This window comes from Littorina saxatilis, linkage group LG7, assembly GCF_037325665.1.
Source record: "Littorina saxatilis isolate snail1 linkage group LG7, US_GU_Lsax_2.0, whole genome shotgun sequence".
Taxonomy (NCBI): domain Eukaryota; kingdom Metazoa; phylum Mollusca; class Gastropoda; order Littorinimorpha; family Littorinidae; genus Littorina; species Littorina saxatilis.
Window position 1 is genome coordinate 4,945,854 of NC_090251.1, and position 19,929 is coordinate 4,965,782.

At 45.5% G+C, this 19,929-nt stretch overlaps 1 protein-coding gene across 1 annotated transcript; it reads left to right on the forward strand.

The window, feature by feature from the left end:
* The first annotated feature begins 961 nt into the window (after positions 1-961).
* Positions 962-19,929, forward strand: LOC138971927 (uncharacterized). The gene is made up of 19 exons (XM_070344774.1): positions 962-1,175; positions 1,688-1,743; positions 2,311-2,392; positions 3,265-3,356; positions 4,414-4,504; positions 5,376-5,515; positions 5,948-6,033; positions 6,600-6,691; positions 7,472-7,570; positions 8,907-9,026; positions 11,586-12,515; positions 14,354-14,445; positions 14,902-14,992; positions 15,243-15,370; positions 15,643-15,728; positions 16,151-16,236; positions 16,783-16,881; positions 18,266-18,379; positions 19,492-19,929. The coding sequence occupies exons 1-19, from the start codon at positions 1,100-1,102 to the stop codon at positions 19,653-19,655; spliced, it is 2,724 nt and encodes a 907-aa protein (XP_070200875.1). The 5' UTR covers positions 962-1,099; the 3' UTR covers positions 19,656-19,929.

Below are 19,929 nucleotides of genomic sequence, written 5' to 3' on the forward strand. Positions count from 1 at the left end.
GTCCAATAATTTTTTGCTTAGTTTATACGCTTGCCTTAATATTAATTTTGAACCCCTACTCTGCAAAAATCTACTCCTTCCCTTTCTTTTTTTTCTTTCCCTTTCGTCTTTATTTCTCTCTGAAAATGAGGCGTTCGTACATTTATAGGGACGACAGTCACGAAGTTAGCTTATTTCGCTATCTCCGAGTTCTCTGTTCAGCTATCACTTTCTCTGTAATGAGACAGCGGTAAGGTGATTTGTCATTTTTTCTTGCCCCTCGCCCAAACTTGATTAAATGTCTGGCCCTTGAACAATGAGCAGGTTACACGGTTGGTTCTTGTCCCTTCTCGGGTGTGGGTGTCTCTGTGTGGTGTCATCGTCAAGCTTGGGGGGGGGGGGGGGGGGCGGCGTGGGTTTGATGGAGGTATTATGATGATGATAAAATCGTTTATTTAACGTCACTCTGTAAAAACATTGGTGACCTTTGTCTTAGATTAAAAACACACACAGGCGTGCACACACACTTTCCCTTTATGTACAGTAAGTCCCCACCCTCTCTATCCCTCGAACACTCTCGCTGGAGGTGGGGGCGGTGGGAGAGATGGGGGTGGGGTGGCGTATCTTCTCGGGTGTGTGTGTCATCGCCACGTTGCTCGATCGGGTACAAAAAGAAGATCGATACATTTAGAAAATCACTTGCAGGGACATTGTTATTAGCAGTGCTGCAAGAGGAACATATACATTGGTTGTCTGGAGATGTGTGAAGAAATGAGCAGTGGCTGGGTGTGAGAGTTAGTGCTGTGTGTGTGACGGCTTAGAAGGCAAGGGATTGTAAGCAAGTGCACGAAACACTCGATTATTGGAGGCAAAAGCAGTTAAAGAGGAGTGAGTTTGGAGTATAGCCCTATAGCAAGTCTTACAATTAGAGCCTAGCAGGTGACAACAGTCGCCAGACCCCATCACAAACAGCTCCTCCACCTCTCTCATGAGTGCTGTCTTACGACGTACCAGAAACGTAGAGCTTCTATAAATAGCTCACGCTCAAGACAGGAAGACAACTCCGTCAATGCAGAGCATTTGCCGTGAAAGGGAGACCACTGCGTAACCCTGTCACAGAATGATGGCGATGGTAATGAGTTTCCACATGATGATGTGTGGGATGCTGTGCATTCAAATCGCTTTTGCTGCTTACGGTATGTATGAATACACATTTTGCCACAGCAACCACATTATCATGACAGAAACGTTGTACGAAGCTGTACGACTATGTAAAGCCTCAAAATAAACAATAACGAATATAACCCGTTGAGGGGTTTCATTAAACAGAGTGAGAAAGTACAGGGGAAGTTACAAACATACAGACATACAGAAAGACAGACAGACAGACAGACAGACAGACAGACAGACAGACAGACATATAAACAGACTGGCAGAGAGAAAGAGAGACAGAGAGAGATAGATATACACACACACACACACACACACACACACGCGCACACACACACACACACGCACGCACGCACACACACATACACACGCACGCACACACACACACGCGCACATACATACACACACACGCACACACAGGAACACGCACACGCAGGAACACGCACACGCACACCAATTCCAACGAATGTGAGAAGAAGAGTTATCGGCAACTGAATCCAACTTCAAACCAAATGACGAAGAGATGTTCATATTTCAGTGCCGGCTGGTGCAGGCGGGATTGACAGACATCACCTTGTGCACAAGAGAGCCACAGTACGTACTGGGCATTGTAGTATTTTGAATCATATCGTTCTGTCCCACTCAAGGCCATTTGGGTTACTTTCTCACTGCAAAATGCGAGCTGTTATATACAGTACCGCGACACCCAACTCTTTTTCTACATGCAGGTATTCATGTTTCCAAGCCCTATGGGACTTTCTCTGGGAACTTGGGATCTTTATTGTGCGAAGGCGTGCTCACGCGTTTTTTCGGACACCGAGGAGAGTCTTCACAACGTTGACTCGGGGAAATAAATCCCCTCGCCGAAAGGTCTTTGAAATAATGATTATGTTCGTGTTCTGTCACCTAACTCGAGAACAAAAATACAAATCCAATAGGCAAATGTTACTTTAAAAATCAGTTGTTGTTGTTGTTGGTGGTGTTGTTGTTTTGCTGCTGCTGCTGCTGCTGCTGCTGCTGCTGCTGCTGCTGCTGCTGATGATGATGATGATGATGATGATGATGATGATGATGATGATGATGATGATGACTCCAGTCAAGTAGGTAAGCTAATCAAAATAAAACACAAATAAGATCTTGAGCATGGACGTTGTGTTTCAGGGCAGGCCATGCATGGACAAATACAAGAGACTGGGAACCCACTCCGCCTGTCAACCACCCGCCACCAACAGCAAACCCATGGGTAACTTCATTTTATTTTTTCATTTCAATTACTTTTGTTTTTTTCCTTGCTGTGAAATTCGGGTCGCTTCCTCCTTGTCGAAAGCTAGCAGCAACAAGAGTGGCACTACCCAGGTGTGTGTGTGTGTTTGTGTGTGTGTGTGTGTGTGTGTGTGTGTGTGTGTGTGTGTGTGTGTGTATGTGTGTGTGTGTGTGTGTGTGTGTGTGTGTGTGTGTGTGTATGTGTGTGTGTGTGTGTGTGTGTGTGTGTGTGTGTGTGTTTGTGTGTGTGTGTGTGTGTGTGTGTGTGTGTGTGTATGTGTGTGTGTGGGTGTGTGCGTGTGTGCGTATGTGTGTGTGTGTGTGTGTGTGTGTATGTGTGTGTGTGTGTGTGTGTGTGTGTGTGTGTGTGAGTGTGTGTGTGTGTGTGTGTGTGTGTGTGTGTGTGTGTGTGTGTGTGTGCGTGTGTAGGTGTGTGTGTGTGTGTGTGTGTGTTTACGTGTAACTTCAACAACCTGCACTAACACCTGGCGACGAACGGTTGAGGGAGAACTGAAGACCCTGAACCAAACGTGGGGTACCATCCAGAGACTGGCCCAGAACAGACAGGAGTGGAGGTCCTTTGTTGCTGCCCTACATGCCAACCGGCATAACGGGCAGTAAGTAACAACCTGCACTGATGGCAGAATGACCTAGGTCTTTTACATGCCACAGTGGTGACACGGGGGTGGGACGTATACACTGTCTCTGAGTCTGCACCTAAAGTTGACTCTAATGCACACGTCGTAAACTCGTATGCATTTAGAGCGCGTACTTCCCTTTGTTTCTCAGATTATACACTGCGAAGGAAGACTTTAAGAATGCTCTCAGATGTGTTGAATTTGTGTTGCCCAGCTGTTAGCGACGAGGACAGAGAGCTGATCGTGACGTCACACAACACGTACCGCAGCGGTGTGCAGCCATTCGCGTCCAACATGTTGGAAATGGTAAGGGTAAAAATGCTTCTTGATGTATGTAAAACTATATGTATGGCTTACGGAGAGCTTGGTCGTTATCCAATTAGAATTGAGGTACAATGTCAGTTACTGGTTTATTGGTTATTGGTATAAACTGATGAAAGAAATGAACGATGGTGCGAATAAGATGTCCTGTTTAATGTTAAAGCTACATTTGAAGTTGTACCATGTACAAAACGTTAAATTGCCCTGGTTGTCGCATGTCAATACTATGTTAAATAAGTTGGGTCTATCATATTTATGGACAACTCAGAGTCTTGCCGTCTCAGGTTTTAAAAACGTTGTAAAGCAAAGGCTAAGAGATCAATTCCTGCAGGAATGGAACACTGACGTGAACGCCAACAGCTTGTGTTTTAATTACAGAATATATAACAAGAGGCGAAGCCATCAAGGCTCACGTAAGAAATCGACAAACAGTAACACAAACTCAATCACTCCGTCACACACACACACACACACACACACACACACACACACACACACACACACACACACACACACACACACACACACACACACACACACACACACACACAAACACACACACACAGAGAGAAAGAGCATTGGTGAAAATGTGCAAGAAAGCGAGACACTAGATCTAGATCTGTCTGTCTGCATGTAGCCTACTTACAGGGACACGACTGCCAACTAGTCTCGGCCCGCTCAAAATAATAATGACCGAGACTTTCAGTACTTCCTTCGCGTGACGTCTAACCCTCTTACGTCATAATGTGACGTCAATTTAATGTGACGTCTTCAAATGTTAGAGTTTCTACCACAGACATACACACGCACGCACGCACGCACGCACGCACATACGCACGCACGCACGCACAGACAGACAAAGTTACGATCGCATAGGCTACACTTACGTGAGCCAAAAACCACTCTTTTCTGGTCAGATGTTTAATGGTGAGTCTTCCTATCCTAACTTTGCAATAACCACGATCATACCTTTTCCATTTGACTTTCTTTGATTTTGATTAGTGATTTATTGTTCTTCTTTTCTGTTTTTCCTTGACGTCAGACCTGGGATGACGAAATCGCCATGATCGCTCAGGCGTGGGCGGAAACATGTTCACTGAAGCATGACAAGCCTGAGAACAGAGACATTCCAGGTTTGCAATCACTACCACCCCCCTCCCCCCCCCCCCACACACACACACCCCTCCCCCTTTACCCTGATGATTGCCTCTCCTGGATAGTTTGTTTTCTCTTAGTTTTTGGTCTAATTGTTATACCCTGTCTGTTATGTTTTTTCGTTGATTTTTTTCGGCAGGCAAGGCGTTAAGTATAAGGTGCAGGGTGCTCTTATCGGGTGTACAAGTCTGAAAACATCTTTCGTGGGGAACATAATCGCTTAAACACGAGAGGAAATGAACCTTCAAAGTCCTCCTTTCTTAACCAAGATTTTGTTCAAAAGAGCATGCACAAAAGTCATTTGACCTACAAACTCGCCACTTTGTGGACTAGTCATAAATAAGCTCAAGTTAATGTACAACGAATATATGTGACCCTCCACCACGAAATGAGTCGCATGTCACCTCGTGCGGTTCTGCGCTAGGCTTAATATAAGTCCGGGGAGTGTCTTGTAACAGTGTGAGGGTCACCTTAGTCACAGGCTTATAACTCAAACTCGTTCTTTTCACCACTGGATAGAGCATAAAACACTCTTTATGAAAATGTAAAAATATGAAAATCATGCAAAGGTGACATGCGACTCATGTCGTGGTGGAGGGTCACATATAAAAACAAAACCAAAACACAACAGAAACCAATTTGGGAGAATTCTTAATCAAATTTTCGGCAGCATGTCGCTGACTTATTCGCGGTGGTAATCAAATATATATATATATTATGAGTAATTTAGTCAACAGATGAAGAAGTTATAAGCATTTTTGTGGTTGCATTTTGGGGGGGTCACCCTGACAGCGTGAAAGTCGCCCAAACACAGGTCCTGAATGTCACTGTGCTGTGTGTCACGTGCAGGGCGCCTGTCGCTGGGTCAGAACATCGGGGACGGTTTCACGTCGTGGACTGGGGTCATTGACGCCTGGTACGCCGAGGTGGAGAAGTTCACCTTCAACAGCGACACCAACGTCTTTGAGGAGGTCGGACACTACACTCAGGTACATGCTTCACCTTGTCCCGTTCACTCTCTCTTACGACCATCAGGTTTGTGTTGAAAAAGTTAGTGGTGTTTGTTTGTTGTAATGAAAACGTCGGGGAAAAGGGATAAATATGTTACACATCTTGTCCTACATAGCTGGTATATTTTCCCTCAGGCAGATTTTCAGAGATTACCTCGCCTCTTGTTGTGCTCATTTTTACATTTAGTCAAGTTTTTATATTATACATTCCATGGCTTTTTTTGTAACTTGTATCTAAATAAAATGCTGTTTAAACAAATACCTGAAAACCGACTCTCGGGAAACTATGCCAGCTATCCTGTTGGTCGACTGTGTTTCTGGCTAATGAAACTGGCCCCAGGACTCGGAGGTGTGTAACCGATATGAACATGATGACAACCTGTGTGTAATGTACGTGTTGTGTTGTTACAGAGCGTATGGGCTGACAGCAACAAGCTTGGTTGTGGAGCCGCTCACTGTGATAACATCATCTTCTATGTCTGCGACTATGGACCTGCGTAAGTTCCGGTCTAGCGCCGGGCCGAGGTGCACGAAGTGAAACTGGGTGCCACCCAACTGGGTGGGAACAAGCCGCGGGGTCTGATTGGTTGAAATTACAACAAGTCTCAATTTAAACCAATCCGACCCCACCGCACCAAGTTTTGCTTCGTGCACCTCATCCCAGCACGAGAAAGTTACCAACCGGGTGGGAGCCAGCTGCGCGGTGGGATTGGATAGAATTACGAACAAACCTTAATTTCAACCAATGTAAACTATGTTCTCTTCCAACTAGCTGTAAATATGCCTCCATTCAAAACTCCCTATAATTATTGCCAAACCAAACATCTTCAGATATGTGGAGTTTTGAAAACTTAGCAAATGCTGCGGTAGAACATCTGTTAAAATATACAAATGGTGATTTGTAGCTGTGATCATTTTTTATAATTGTTTTATAACAGAAGTTATCCTCCATGCCTCAAACAGGGTTAACGGATTCATGCAACTTGAAACTTGAAACTTAATGAAATTAATGAACAGTAGCAAACTTGACAGTGGTTTCATGTTGTGTGTTATTTTTGGTCAGAGGCAACATCAACCCGTACTACATTCCGTACGAGACTGGAGTTCCGTGTTCAGCGTGTCCACACCACTGTGATGATCGCGATCGACTCTGTGGTAATACTCACTTCACAGCTTCAATCATTTCGTGTCTTGCTATAATCGCTACCTTTGTCATTCTTTGCCTGGCTTTCATCACTGCTTTAGTGATTTTTTTGTCTTGCCTCTATCCAGGCCTGAAAGTGGCGAGTATTTTACTCGCCATGGCGAATAGAAACATGTAACTGGCGAGTAGAAATGTTCATCTACTCGCCAAATGCTGAAACAAAATTAATGGTTGGTTTGGCTAGTAAAGTTTGCTCTATGGCTAGTATATTTTCAAAATCATTAGCCAAAGGCAAGTACAGCATTGAATTTTGTTGGACTTTCAGGGCTGCTATCGCTGGTGATTCGGTGTCTTGCTTTTATCATCTGTCTGTCTGTCTGTCTGCCTGTCTGTCTGTCTGTCTATTTGTCTGTCTGTCTGTCTGTCTGTCTGTCTGTCTCTCTCTCTCTCTCTCTCTCTCTCTCCCCCCCCCCCACCCAAACACTGAAAAAGGTTTATGGAGAACTTGGCAGATATCCCCGCTTTTGTAAATTCGTATTTACGCTGTTTGAAATATTGGTTTAAATTGCTTATGATGACAGATTACAGGTTACCAAAGCAAGCCTATTTGATGTTGTGTCATATGGACAAAAGCAGAAAAAGGTGTTGAGCTTCGGAAACCCAAAACATATACTGTCTGAAACGCGTTTTCGTTTTGTGTGGCTTAGGGTGTTGGCGATGTGAATTTTTTTTAAATGTTTTTAAACTGAGATTGGTTGACATTTATAATCAAGAATGTCTGTGTTTGGCAGCATGCGGGGAGCGAGTGTGTGAGAACGGGGGAGAGATGAACCGGACATCGTGTCAGTGTCAGTGTCACCATCCATGGCTGGTCAACCAACAGTGCCAGCGTGAGTAGCATGACATTTTCCTAATGGACGACGTTGGGACATAAGTCTGTCAACTTTTTATGCAGGGCTGGGCCTTGTGTATGAGAGTGAGGGGCTTCCAACACGAGACAGGGGTACAGGGGCTGGACCTCGTGTATGAGAGGGAGGGGCTTCTAACATGAGACAGGAGTACAGGGGCTGGACCTAGTGTATGCGAGGGAGGGGCTTCCAACATGAGACAGGGGTACAGGGGCTGGACTAAGTGTGTGAGAGTGAGGGGCTTCCAACACGAGACAGGGGTACAGGGGCTGGACCTCGTGTATGAGAGGGAGGGGCTTCTAACATGAGACAGGGGTACAGGGGCTGGACCTCGTGTATGAGAGGGAGTGGCTTCCAACATGAGACAGGGGTACAGGGGCTGGACTAAGTGTGTGAGAGGGAGGGGCTTCCAACATGAGGCCGGGGTACAGGGGCTGGACCTAGTGTATGTGAGTGAGGGGCTTCCAAAATGAGACAGGGGTACAGGGGCTGGACCTAGTGTATGTGAGTGAGGAGCTTCCAACATGAGGCCGGGGTACAGGGGCTGGACCTAGTGTATGAGAGTGAGGAGCTTCCAACATGAGGCCGGGGTACAGGGGCTGGACCTAGTGTATGAGAGGGAGGGGCTTCCAACATGAGGCCGGGGTACAGGGGCTGGACCTAGTGTATGAGAGTGAGGAGCTTCCAACATGAGGCCGGGGTACAGGGGCTGGACCTAGTGTATGAGAGGGAGGGGCTTCCAACATGAGGCCGGGGTACAGGGGCTGGACCTTGTGTATGAGAGAGAGGGGCTTCCAACTTGAGACAGGGGATCAGGGGCTGGAACTAGTGTATGAGAGGGAGGGGCTTCCAACATGAGGCCGGGGTACAGGGGCTGGACCTAGTGTACGAGAGGGAGGGGCTTCCAACATGAGACAGGGGTATAGGGGCCGGGCCTAGTGTATGAGAGTGAGGGGCTTCCATAATGAGGCAGGGGTACACGAACTAGCCAGGCGGGAAATAATGGTGATGTCCCCCCAGATGCAGTTGAAATTTAGTATTTGGAAAGGGGTATTTTGGTTCTCTCTTTGAGGCAAATTGTACATCTGAGAAAATCAGGTCTTACAATGGAGGAAGTTTTAAAGTGGAGGTAAATGTGCTGGGTGTATGAAAAATAATTGTAAAAAGCAAGGTCTTAAAAGGGAGGGAGAATGGACGTAAATTTGCAGAGGCTATGAATATAAAATGTGAACAAGCAAGGTTTTACAAGGGGGAGGTGTTAGATGTGGGTGTCTTAAAAGAGGGTTCCACTGTACTCATCGTCTTTGTGTCTTACCAGTGGACTGCGACGCGGTCAAGGAACCGTACTACTGTGGCGATGGCCAGTACGACGTGGACAGCTGTGATGTGTACGAAAATGTCCCGCATGACTGTCCAACCACCTGTCACGTGTGTCCCTGTGAGTACCAGTCTGGAACCAATGTCCTTGACCTTGGTTGGTGATTGGTTTTTCATGTCCCTTCAACATAATTATTATGCAGGTCGGGATTGAGAGAGAGAGAGAGAGAGAGACAGAGAGACAGAGAGACAGAGAGAGAGAGAGGGGGGGGGGCGAGAGGGGGGGCGAGAGGGGGGGCGAGAGAGAGGGGGGGCAGAGAGAGAGAGAGAGAACAGAGAGAGAGAGAGGGGGGGACACAGAGAGAGAGAGAGAGGGATGGAGAGAGGAAGGGAGAGAGAGAGAGAGAGAGAGAGAGAGAGACAGAGAGACAGAGAGAGACAGAGAGAGACAGAGAGAGAGAGAGAGGGGGGGGGCGAGAGGGGGGGCGAGAGGGGGGGCGAGAGAGAGGGGGGCAGAGAGAGAGAGAGAGAACAGAGAGAGAGAGAGAGGGGGGACAGAGAGAGAGAGAGAGAGAGAGGGATGGAGAGAGGAAGGGAGAGAGAGAGAGAGAGACAGAGAGACAGAGAGAGGGAGAGAGAGGGGGGGCGAGAGGGGGGGCGAGAGAGAGGGGGGGCAGAGAGAGAGAGAGAGAACAGAGAGAGAGAGAGGGGGGACAGAGAGAGAGAGACAGAGGGATGGAGAGAGGAAGGGAGAGAGAGAGAGAGAGAGAGAGACAGAGAGAGAGAGAGGGGGGGGGGCGAGAGGGGGGGCGAGAGAGAGGGGGGGCAGAGAGAGAGAGAGAGAACAGAGAGAGAGAGAGGGGGGACAGAGAGAGAGAGAGAGAGGGATGGAGAGAGGAAGGGAGAGAGAGAGAGAGAGAGAGAGACAGAGAGAGAGAGAGAGAGGGGGGCGAGAGGGGGGGCGAGAGGGGGGGCGAGAGAGAGGGGGGCAGAGAGAGAGAGAGAGAACAGAGAGAGAGAGAGGGGGGACAGAGAGAGAGAGAGAGAGAGGGATGGAGAGAGGAAGGGAGAGAGAGAGAGAGAGAGAGAGAGACAGAGAGAGAGAGAGAGAGGGGGGGCGAGAGGGGGGGCGAGAGGGGGGGCGAGAGAGAGGGGGGCAGAGAGAGAGAGAGAGAACAGAGAGAGAGAGAGGGGGGACAGAAAGAGAGAGAGAGAGGGATGGAGAGAGGAAGGGAGAGAGAGAGACAGAGACAGAGAGAGAGAGGGGGGGGGCGAGAGGGGGGGCGAGAGGGGGGGGCGAGAGAGAGGGGGGCAGAGAGAGAGAGAGAGAACAGAGAGAGAGAGAGGGGGGACAGAGAGAGAGAGAGAGAGGGATGGAGAGAGGAAGGGAGAGAGAGAGAGAGAGAGAGAGAGAGAGAGAGAGAGAGAGAGAGAGAGAGAGAGAGAGAGAGAGAGAGAGAGAGAGAGGACAGAGGCCCGGGCAGACAGAGAGAAAACAAGTCGCGTAAGGCGAAATTACTACATTTAGTCAAGCTGTGGAACTCACAGAATGAAACTGAACGCACTGCATTTTTTCACAATGACCGTAGTCCGCCGCTTGTGCATAACGGAGTGAAACTGACAAGCCTGTTCAGCGCGGTAGTGGTTTCGCTGTGCTGCATTGCACGCTTTTCTGTACCTCTCTTCGTTTTAACTTTCTAAGCGTGATTTTAATCCAAACATGTCATATCTATATGTTTTTGGAATCAGGAACCGACAAGGAATAAGATGAAATTGTTTTTAAATCGATTTCGGAAATTTAATTTTGATCGTAATTTTTATATTTTTAATTTTCAGAGCTTGTTTTTAATCCAAATATAACATATTTATATATTTTTGGAATCAGGAAATGATGTAGAACGTAAATTTGGATCGTTTTATATAAAATAAAAAAATTATTACAATTTTCAGATTTTTAATGACCAAAGTCATTAATTAATGTTTAAGCCACCATGCTGAAATGCAATACCAAAGTCCGGCCTTTGTCGAAGATTGCTTTACAAAAATTTCAATCAATTTGATTAAAAAATGAGGGTGTGACAGTGCCGCCTCAACTTTTACAAAAAGCCGGATATGACGTCATCAAAAGTATTTATCGAAAAAAAGAAAAAGAATTCCGGGGACATCATTCCTAGGAACTCTCATGTCAAATTTCATAAAGATCGGTCCAGTAGTTTGGTCTGAATCGCTCTGCACACACACGCGCACAGACAGACAGACAGACAGACACACACACACACACACACACACACACACACACACACACACACACACACACACACACACACACACACACACACACACACACACACCACGACCCTCGTCTCGATTCCCCCCTCTATGTTAAAACATTTAGTCAAAACTTGACTAAATGTAAAAAGGATGGAGTGAACTGAACTGAACTGAATTTTATTGAACATATATTAGACGTAGAGGTAGATAGAGAGTAAGAGCGAGGAGTCAGTGAGAAAGTAAGTGTCAATGATGTAGTTGGGACAGAATCAGTAGCGTTTTCATCACCTCCATCCTTGGCTGCTCTTAATCCTTTAAACCGCCCCCTTCCACACCCTCCACCCCATTCACAATCGGTTCACAGCACTCGTGCTTTGCGTTTGGCACCGCTACATCTTGGTCCTTTCAGATTCCGATTTTATTCACGGAGCATTTACTACTACCACTACTTCTACTACCACGACTACCACCACCACCACCACAACAACAACAACAACAGAACCGACAACAGAGGTTGAAGTTACGCAAGAAACAACGAAAATAAACACACCGACGACAAAAGCAACAAGTTTTACATCAGCAAGAAAAACAACCGTTCCAACATCAACAACATCAGCAACGGTTGTACCACCATCAACAATAACTGTACCGTCATCAGCGACAAACACGGTGCCATCATCAACAATGAAAACAATATCAACGACAAAAACGGTACCAACATCAACAGCAAGTGTTCCTTCATCAACGACGAAAACGGTTCTTACATCAAAACAAACAACGGTACTAACGTCAACAATGACGACAGCAGTACCCACAGAGGCAACAATACCAACATCCCCAACAGAAGCAGCAGTGCAGGCCACCACTACAGGGACATCAGAAACAACGACGACAGCCGTACCCACGTCAAAAATGATACCAACATCCCCAACAGGAACAGCAGTGCAGGACACCACTACCGTGACATCATCAACAGGAAGCACAGTTACAACAGCAGAAGCAAAAGTGTCAGCAACAACTTCAGCCTTTCGATCAACACCATCAAGGCCTATTCAGTCTGGGGCACCAGAAACCACAAGAGGGGGTTCACAGTCTTACCTAAGTACAAAGTTCACGAGTGCCACACTAGACACGTACAAGTCAGACGTCACGCAGACGACAAAACCCTCTACATTTCTCACAACAATCGCACCAAGTGGACTCACTTTCTCAAAGAAGGAAAGCGGAAGTACAACTGTTGCACCCACTTCCGTTTCCGCTAGAGCATGTGCAGACAAGTTTGCGGCGACGGAAAGACACTCGGCCTGTTTGCCGCGATCACCGGTCTTTGTCAGTGGCGGTGAGTTTTGGTCATCTTCTATTTAGAGAATGTTGAATTGAAATAATAATTATGTGATTCAATCACGTAGTTGGAGAAAACTGACCATGAAAGAGTCTTGATCGCAAGACAGACTTTAAAAAAAAACAAGTCGCGTAAGGCGAAAATACAATATTTAGTCAAGTAGCTGTCGAACTCACAGAAGGAAACTGAACGCAACGCAACGCAGCAAGACCGTATACTCGTAGCATCGTCACTCCACCGCCCGTGGCAAAGGCAGTGCACGTGGAATTGACAAGAAGAGCGGGGTATTCGTTGCGCTGAGAAGGATAGCACGCTTTTCTGTACCTCTCTTCGTTTTAACTTTCTGAGCGTGTTTTTAATCCAAACATATCATATCTATATATTTTTGGAATCAGGAACCGACAAGGAATAAGATGAAAGTGTTTTTAAATTGATTTCGAAAAAAAAATTTTGATAATAATTTTTATATATTTAATTTTCAGAGCTTGTTTTTAATCCGAATATAACATATTTATATGTTTTTGGAATCAGCAAATGATGGAGAATAAGATAAACGTAAATTTGGATCGTTTTATAAATTTTTATTTTTTTTTACAATTTTCAGATTTTTAATGACCAAAGTCATTAATTAATTTTTAAGCCACCAAGCTGAAATGCAATACCGAACCCCGGGCTTCGTCGAAGAGTACTTGACCAAAATTTCAACCAATTTGGTTGAAAAATGAGGGCGTGACAGTGCCGCCTCAACTTTCACGAAAAGCCGGATATGACGTCATCAAAGACATTTATCAAAAAAATGAAAAAAACGTTCGGGGATTTCATACCCAGGAACTCTCATGTTAAATTTCATAAAGATCGGTCCAGTAGTTTAGTCTGAATCGCTCTACACACACACACACACAGACAGACAGACGCACATACACCACGACCCTCGTTTCGATTCCCCCTCGATGTTAAAATATTTAGTCAAGACTTGACTAAATATAAAAAGGCTCACCTGATGAATGGTATTTTTCAAGTATGTTCTTCAAACTATGGACCTCATTAATTAAATCGGATTAAAACACAACGTATTCGTCAATAAACCAGGGTTGGTATGCAGGAGTCGAGTTTAGAGACTTTAGTCCCGGATAAACTGCAATGAGGGTACAGTTTGGCCGAGTGGTAACGCACTTGCGCTCGGAAGCGAGAGGTTGCGTGTTCAGGCCTGGGTCAGGCCGCAATTTTCTCCCCCCTTTCCTAACCTAGGTGGTGGGTTCAAGTGCTAGTCTTTCGGATGAGACGAAAAACCGAGGTCCCTTCGTGTACACTACATTGGGGTGTGCACGTTAAAGATCCCACGATTGACAAAAGGGTCTTTCCTGGCAAAATTGTATAGGCATAGATAAAAATGTCCATCAAATACCCGTGGGACTTGGAATAAAGTAAAAAATTCCATCTCACACGGCATTAAGTCTCAGGGCTTGGAAACATGAATACACGCATGCAGGAAAAAAAATAAAAATATGGGTAGCGCCGTATATTGTATGGCAGCTCGCTTTCCCCAGGGAGAAAGCAGCCCGAATTTCCATGAGGGTAACCTCACTGGACTATAAATCTTATCCAATCCAATCCAATCCAATTTATCTCAGATTAAAGTCTATTACTTCGACTCTAGCATATCGGCCCTGCTAAAAATGTTTAAAAACCCCCAAAACTTGGCTTTATTAAGATGCTTCGGTCGTTACGTTTTATAACGAAGGATTATACGTTCCGTGAACTAACAATTCTTGTTTGTTTTTATTCATACCTTGTGTCATCATTTGCATTCAAAATGTGTGGTGGTGTGTCATCAGGAGTGTCAGAGAAGGACAGGGAGCTGATCGTGACACAACACAACACGCTCCGCTCGTCTGTCAGTCCTCCTGCCAGCGACATGATGCGACTGGTGAGCACGTGATGCGTGTGAACGTAGACAATCATTACAGTAGAGACACCACTGGCTTAAAGTCAATGTCCTTCCTATGACGACTGGTGAGCACGTGATGCGTGTGAACGTAGACAATCATTACACCCATGCAGATCCGATGTGGATAGGTTTCATTCTGTGTTGGTTTGTTTGGCTGTCCGTCGGTCTGCTCTTAGAACTCTGGTGTTTATGGGTCGATTGAGCTGAGTGAGAGAAAGAGAGAGAGACCCACACAGAGAGACAGAGAAAGAGAGAGAAAGAGAGAGAGAGAGAGACAGAGATATATTTAAAGAGAGACAGTGACAGAGAGAAAGAAAGACAGAAACAGAGAAAACAGAGAGAGAGAGAGAGAGAGAGAGAGTGAAAGACAGAGGTAGACAGAGATATTTCAGTTTAACCAGTCCGAATATAACGTGCCTCATGGTGCGTTTGTAGAGATGGGACACAGAGTTGGCGCTGGTGGCGGAGGGGTGGGCAGAGACATGTAACACCTACAGTGACCCCCCTGCACGCAGGACTGTGCCAGGTAAGTGTACACCTTGTGTGTGTGTGTGTGTGTGTGTGTGTGTGTGTCTGCGTGCGTGTGTTTGTGTATTTTGTATCCAGTGTGTCTGTGCGTGTGTGGTTGTGAGTCATGTAAGGCTTTGGGTGCATACCTGTCAGTGAGGAAAACCAAACACACCTATCAACTGACAGGTATGAAAGGCTGTGGATGCATATTAGTCAGTGAGAAGGAAAAACAAACACACACCCAAGACGATGGCTATATGTTGCAGGCACGTGGGGCGAACTGGGGCAAAACATGGCCGTCAATGGCAGCTCGTGGAGTGACGTCATTCACTCCTGGTGGCAGGGGAAGAACGACCTTGACAAGGTCAACGGATCTTACGAGCAGTATGTACAGGTAGGTCAACCCAAACTCTACAGGGATAATCGAATTTTTTTTTGAATTTTTTTTCTTCTTCATGATCGCAACTTTTGAACGTTAAAGTTTCCTCCACAGCAAGTGTGAATCAATGCCTATCCAATATTGAATTTGTTGTTGTTGTTGTTGTTGTTGTTGCTGTTGTTGTTGTTGTTGTTGTTGTTGTGTGTGTGTGTGTGTGTGTGTGTGTGTGTATGTGTGTGTGTGTGCTAAAGATGCTAAGCACACCTAAGTCTTGTGGCCCATTTCAGGTGGTGTGGGCGAGCACTGTGCGAGTGGGGTGTGGCTTCGCTGACTGTGGCGCGTTTCATGTGCACGTCTGTAACTACGCGCCCAGGTAAAGTGCTGTCCACTTTTCTCATGACCTTGCCTAATACATGCGGTTTAATACTCGTACAAACAAACAAACATAGACATGTGCATACAAACACTTACATTTACACGCGCGCACACACACACACCGACAAACAAACCCACACACACGCGTGGTCGCACATGGGTACACATGCTTACACATTTATACACACACACACACACACACGCACGCACGCACGCACACGCACACACACACACACACTGACAAACGCACGCACACGCACGCACACACACACACACGCACACACACACACCTACATATACACACGCACGCACGCACGCACGTACGTACGTACGTACACATACACACACACGCGCGCGCGCCAGCATGCACATGATGGTGGTAATGGATATAATGACTTAGGACAATGATGATGATTTCAGCATGAATGTGCGTGAGATGACCAGTCCCTACAGACCAGGCTCCTCGTGTCAGCACTGTCCACACACATGCAGGGACAACCTGTGCGGTGAGCGCATCGGTCACCTCTACCTATTTATTCATTATTGTTTCAATTATTAAGCTGTAACGTGCTTAAAACTGTTTATGAGGGCTTCGCAAAAGGCGATTTACAGTAACTAGTGTTGCCATCATTTTTTTCTGTGTTCAAATTATGGCAATTGCCAGTGTGATAATTGATATGGAATGTTTGTGAATGAATCATTTACATCCTTACTGTGAGAGTGTGTGTATGCAGCGAGGTGTTTGGCTATATAAGAATCATATTTGATAGTACATATATTTTAATGTTAGTAATGTTCTAGTGGTCCGTTTATCTTCATGTTTCACTGTATTTTTTTAGGCTTGAGATAATAATGATAATAGTAATGACACCTTATATAGCGCGAACCACAGTGATCTATGCTCTCCATGCTTTACACATTAACTATGACTAAAAACATACTATTTATACAGCAAATACATGTATACATAATACAGATAATAGATATAGATAATAAAGTAAATTTAATTTGATGGATTTGAATGGATGCTGTCACCATGTTCTTGTGTCCAGACTGCGGTGACCAGCGGTGTGAGAATCTGGCCACGCTGGACCCGGCGACCTGTACCTGTCAGTGTCTGCAGCCTTTCCACCGCCAGCCTACCTGTTCCCGTGAGTGTCCGGCACGGGGCTCCCCACGGACGCCCCAGGGCTCCCCAGGGTTCTGGGATCCCCACTATGAATTTTTAGAGGGTCCATGGACCCCCACATCGGAGTTTTAGAGAGTCCAAAAACGCCAGGGGCCCTACATCCCCTAGTGTACATTGTGATGACGAGTAGAGTAATATGGTGAATCTTTTTGATCGGAATATTCCAGACATTTCAAGCATGGCATTGGTGCTTGCACTCTTAGCTGACGACTAGTCTTAACAATGTTATCTGCGGTACGCACGGTTACGTCAATTGAGTGCATCCCGGGACCCACTGTTATTTATTTATTTATTTGTGAGTATTTCTACGCACATACCCTCTCTTTCTTAGGGAGGCTCATGGCGTTTACAATATGCCGTGTGAGATGGAATTTTTTACACAATATATCACGCATTCACATCGGCCAGTAAATCTCAAGCGTGTTAGGCGAGTATATACTTTTCACGGCCTAATATTCCAAGTCACACGGGTATTTGGTGGACATTTTTATATATGTCTATACAATTTTGCCAGGAAAGACCCTTTTGTCAATCGTGGGATCTTTAACGTGCACACCCCAATGTAGTGTACACGGGACCTCGGTTTTTCGTCTCATCCGAAAGACTAGCACTTGAACCCACCACCTAGGTTAGGAAAGGGGGGAGAAAATAGCGGCCCGACCCAGGGTCGAACATGCAACCTCTCGATTCCGAGCGCAAGTGCGTTACCACTCGGCCACCCAATACATTTCAAGTACGTGTTTTCGGCTTCTTGTGCGTATAGGACGCTGGGACGCACAGTTTGTGGAGTCCTGTCCCCTGTTTCTTACAGGCGAGATTGACGAGTGGGGCAAGGAAGTACCGTTTCTTGGGCACATCTCGCCGCGAGTGACGCTAGGATTCTCGCCTCGAACGCTAGGTAGCTTTGGGCTTGCTCGCTTGGCGAGAAAACATGGCGGCCACGCAGCTGCCAATCCGATTGGCTGTCGATGGTTTTTTTACCGACCAGTGCAGACGACCTTTTCGGTATCAACCAATGGTGTTTAATTCTTGCGTAGCTAGCCACTAAACCGTTTCATAGACACTCTCGCCTCCTAGCTTCGCGAGCGGCTAGCCGCAAGAATATCTCGCCTGAAAGAAACACGCGTCAGCTTACTGCCCTCGCTGTTGAACAAGCACAAAAACGTTAGTGTCTGTCTTTACGAAACAGAAATTTGTCGTTTGGCCTGCCTCACAATTGCAAAAACAATATTGCACCAAAATATTGAAAAAATAAAACTCCGGTAAATCTGGTGTCAAACAGCAAGCCATTTGGTATTCTTTATTTCGTTGTAATTGTTTTAACTTTCACCCTCGTGTGTGTGCAGTGTCGTGCAGTGACGTAGAGGAAGCGTCATTCTGCAAACACTCGTCACTGGTCACGTGCTCCAGAGTTCACAATATGGCGGTGTACTGTCCTTGGCTCTGCAATGTCTGTCCTTGTGAGTCGATGGTTTACATCAGATGGGGAAGGGCGCCTAAAATGGACGGGATCCTAATATGGACCACCTTTGGTTCTGACAACTAACGGTGCTAGAGCCCTCAAAATATTTTTTCTGCCACATTTACCCTCGCTGGATAGCTTGCAGGTTGCACTGAATGATAATTCGCTCAAATTAGGCCTGACAATTTAATGAAGAGAGAACTACCAAGCTCAAAATGAAATTCTTCACAAGAAAACAAACCAGTTTATTTATTTATTTATTTGGTGTTTTACGTCGTTTTCAACCACGAAGGTTATATCGCGACGGGGAAAGGGGGGGGGGGAACAAACCAGTTATCAGCATGAAACAAAAGGTGGTCCATGTTAGGCGACCTTCCCCTAGCTATTTATCTTTGTCCTCCTGCGTCTCATGTTTCGTTATATTACGGAAAGAAATATTTACTGTTATGAATCTGACGTTTAGATTTTGGGGGAACTCTTTTTTATTTTATTTTATTTTTAATTTTTTAATTTTTTATTTTAGGTTTGCTGACATCAATCATAATGTATTTATGATGAGTATTGGACACATGAGAGAACGTAGGTCGTTATGTACGTGTGGGTGTGTGTGGATTTGGATATGTGTGTGTGCAGAGGTGCGTGATTTGTTAAATGTGATTCTTACGAAAGGTCAAAGGACTGCGATTTTACGCGGTTAAATATTTGTGCATATGACCCGAAGACAATTTTGTGTATTTTTCCATTGAGACAATAAAGTTGTATTGAATTAAATTGAATTGCCGCTTTATTGTTTTACATCTAGTTAAGTTATGATTTTATGTTTTCGGATCAAATCGAGAAGATGGTGGTGGTGGTGGTGTGTGTGTGTGTGTGTGTGTGTGTGTGTGTGTGTGTGGGTGTGTGTGTGTGTGTGTGTGTGTGTGTGGTGTGTGTGTGTGTGTGTGTGTGTGTGTGTGCGTGTGTGTACGTGTACGTGTGCGTCCGTGTGTTTGTGTGTGTTAATTAGCTTATGCTTGTTAGCAGGTTTGAGTAAAATGTTGCAGTGAGCAACACAGCCAAGACACTGACCGCTATGAAACACTCTCTCTGTTTGTTCTCTTGTTCACACAGTTGGCGGACACGACTACAACAGCAGCAGCAACAACACCAACGACAACAACAACAAAGTAAAGACCGGCAGCACATCTGGAAGTAGCCGTTGTTGTCTAGGTTACGGGGGTCTGCTTGTGACTTGCTTTTGGGGAGTGGTTTTTGTCACGTTTCGCACGATCTAATCATTTCCAATCAGACCAAATTGAATGTTGTTGGTTTTTTTTAGCTGAGGGAAAGAAAACTGTGCCATGCTACCTTTATAAATGGGCTCAAATTAAAGGAAATTTGTTTTTGTAAATTAGGTTCTATGTTCACATTACTTTTTTTATCTACGAAAATGACTAAAATGTAATCATTCTTCAAGCAACATCTTTATTTTTACCATTTGTTTTGTTTACCTGGCGGTAAACGGAGCTGAATTTTGTGTGTCACGGTGAGTGTGTGTGTGTGTGTGTG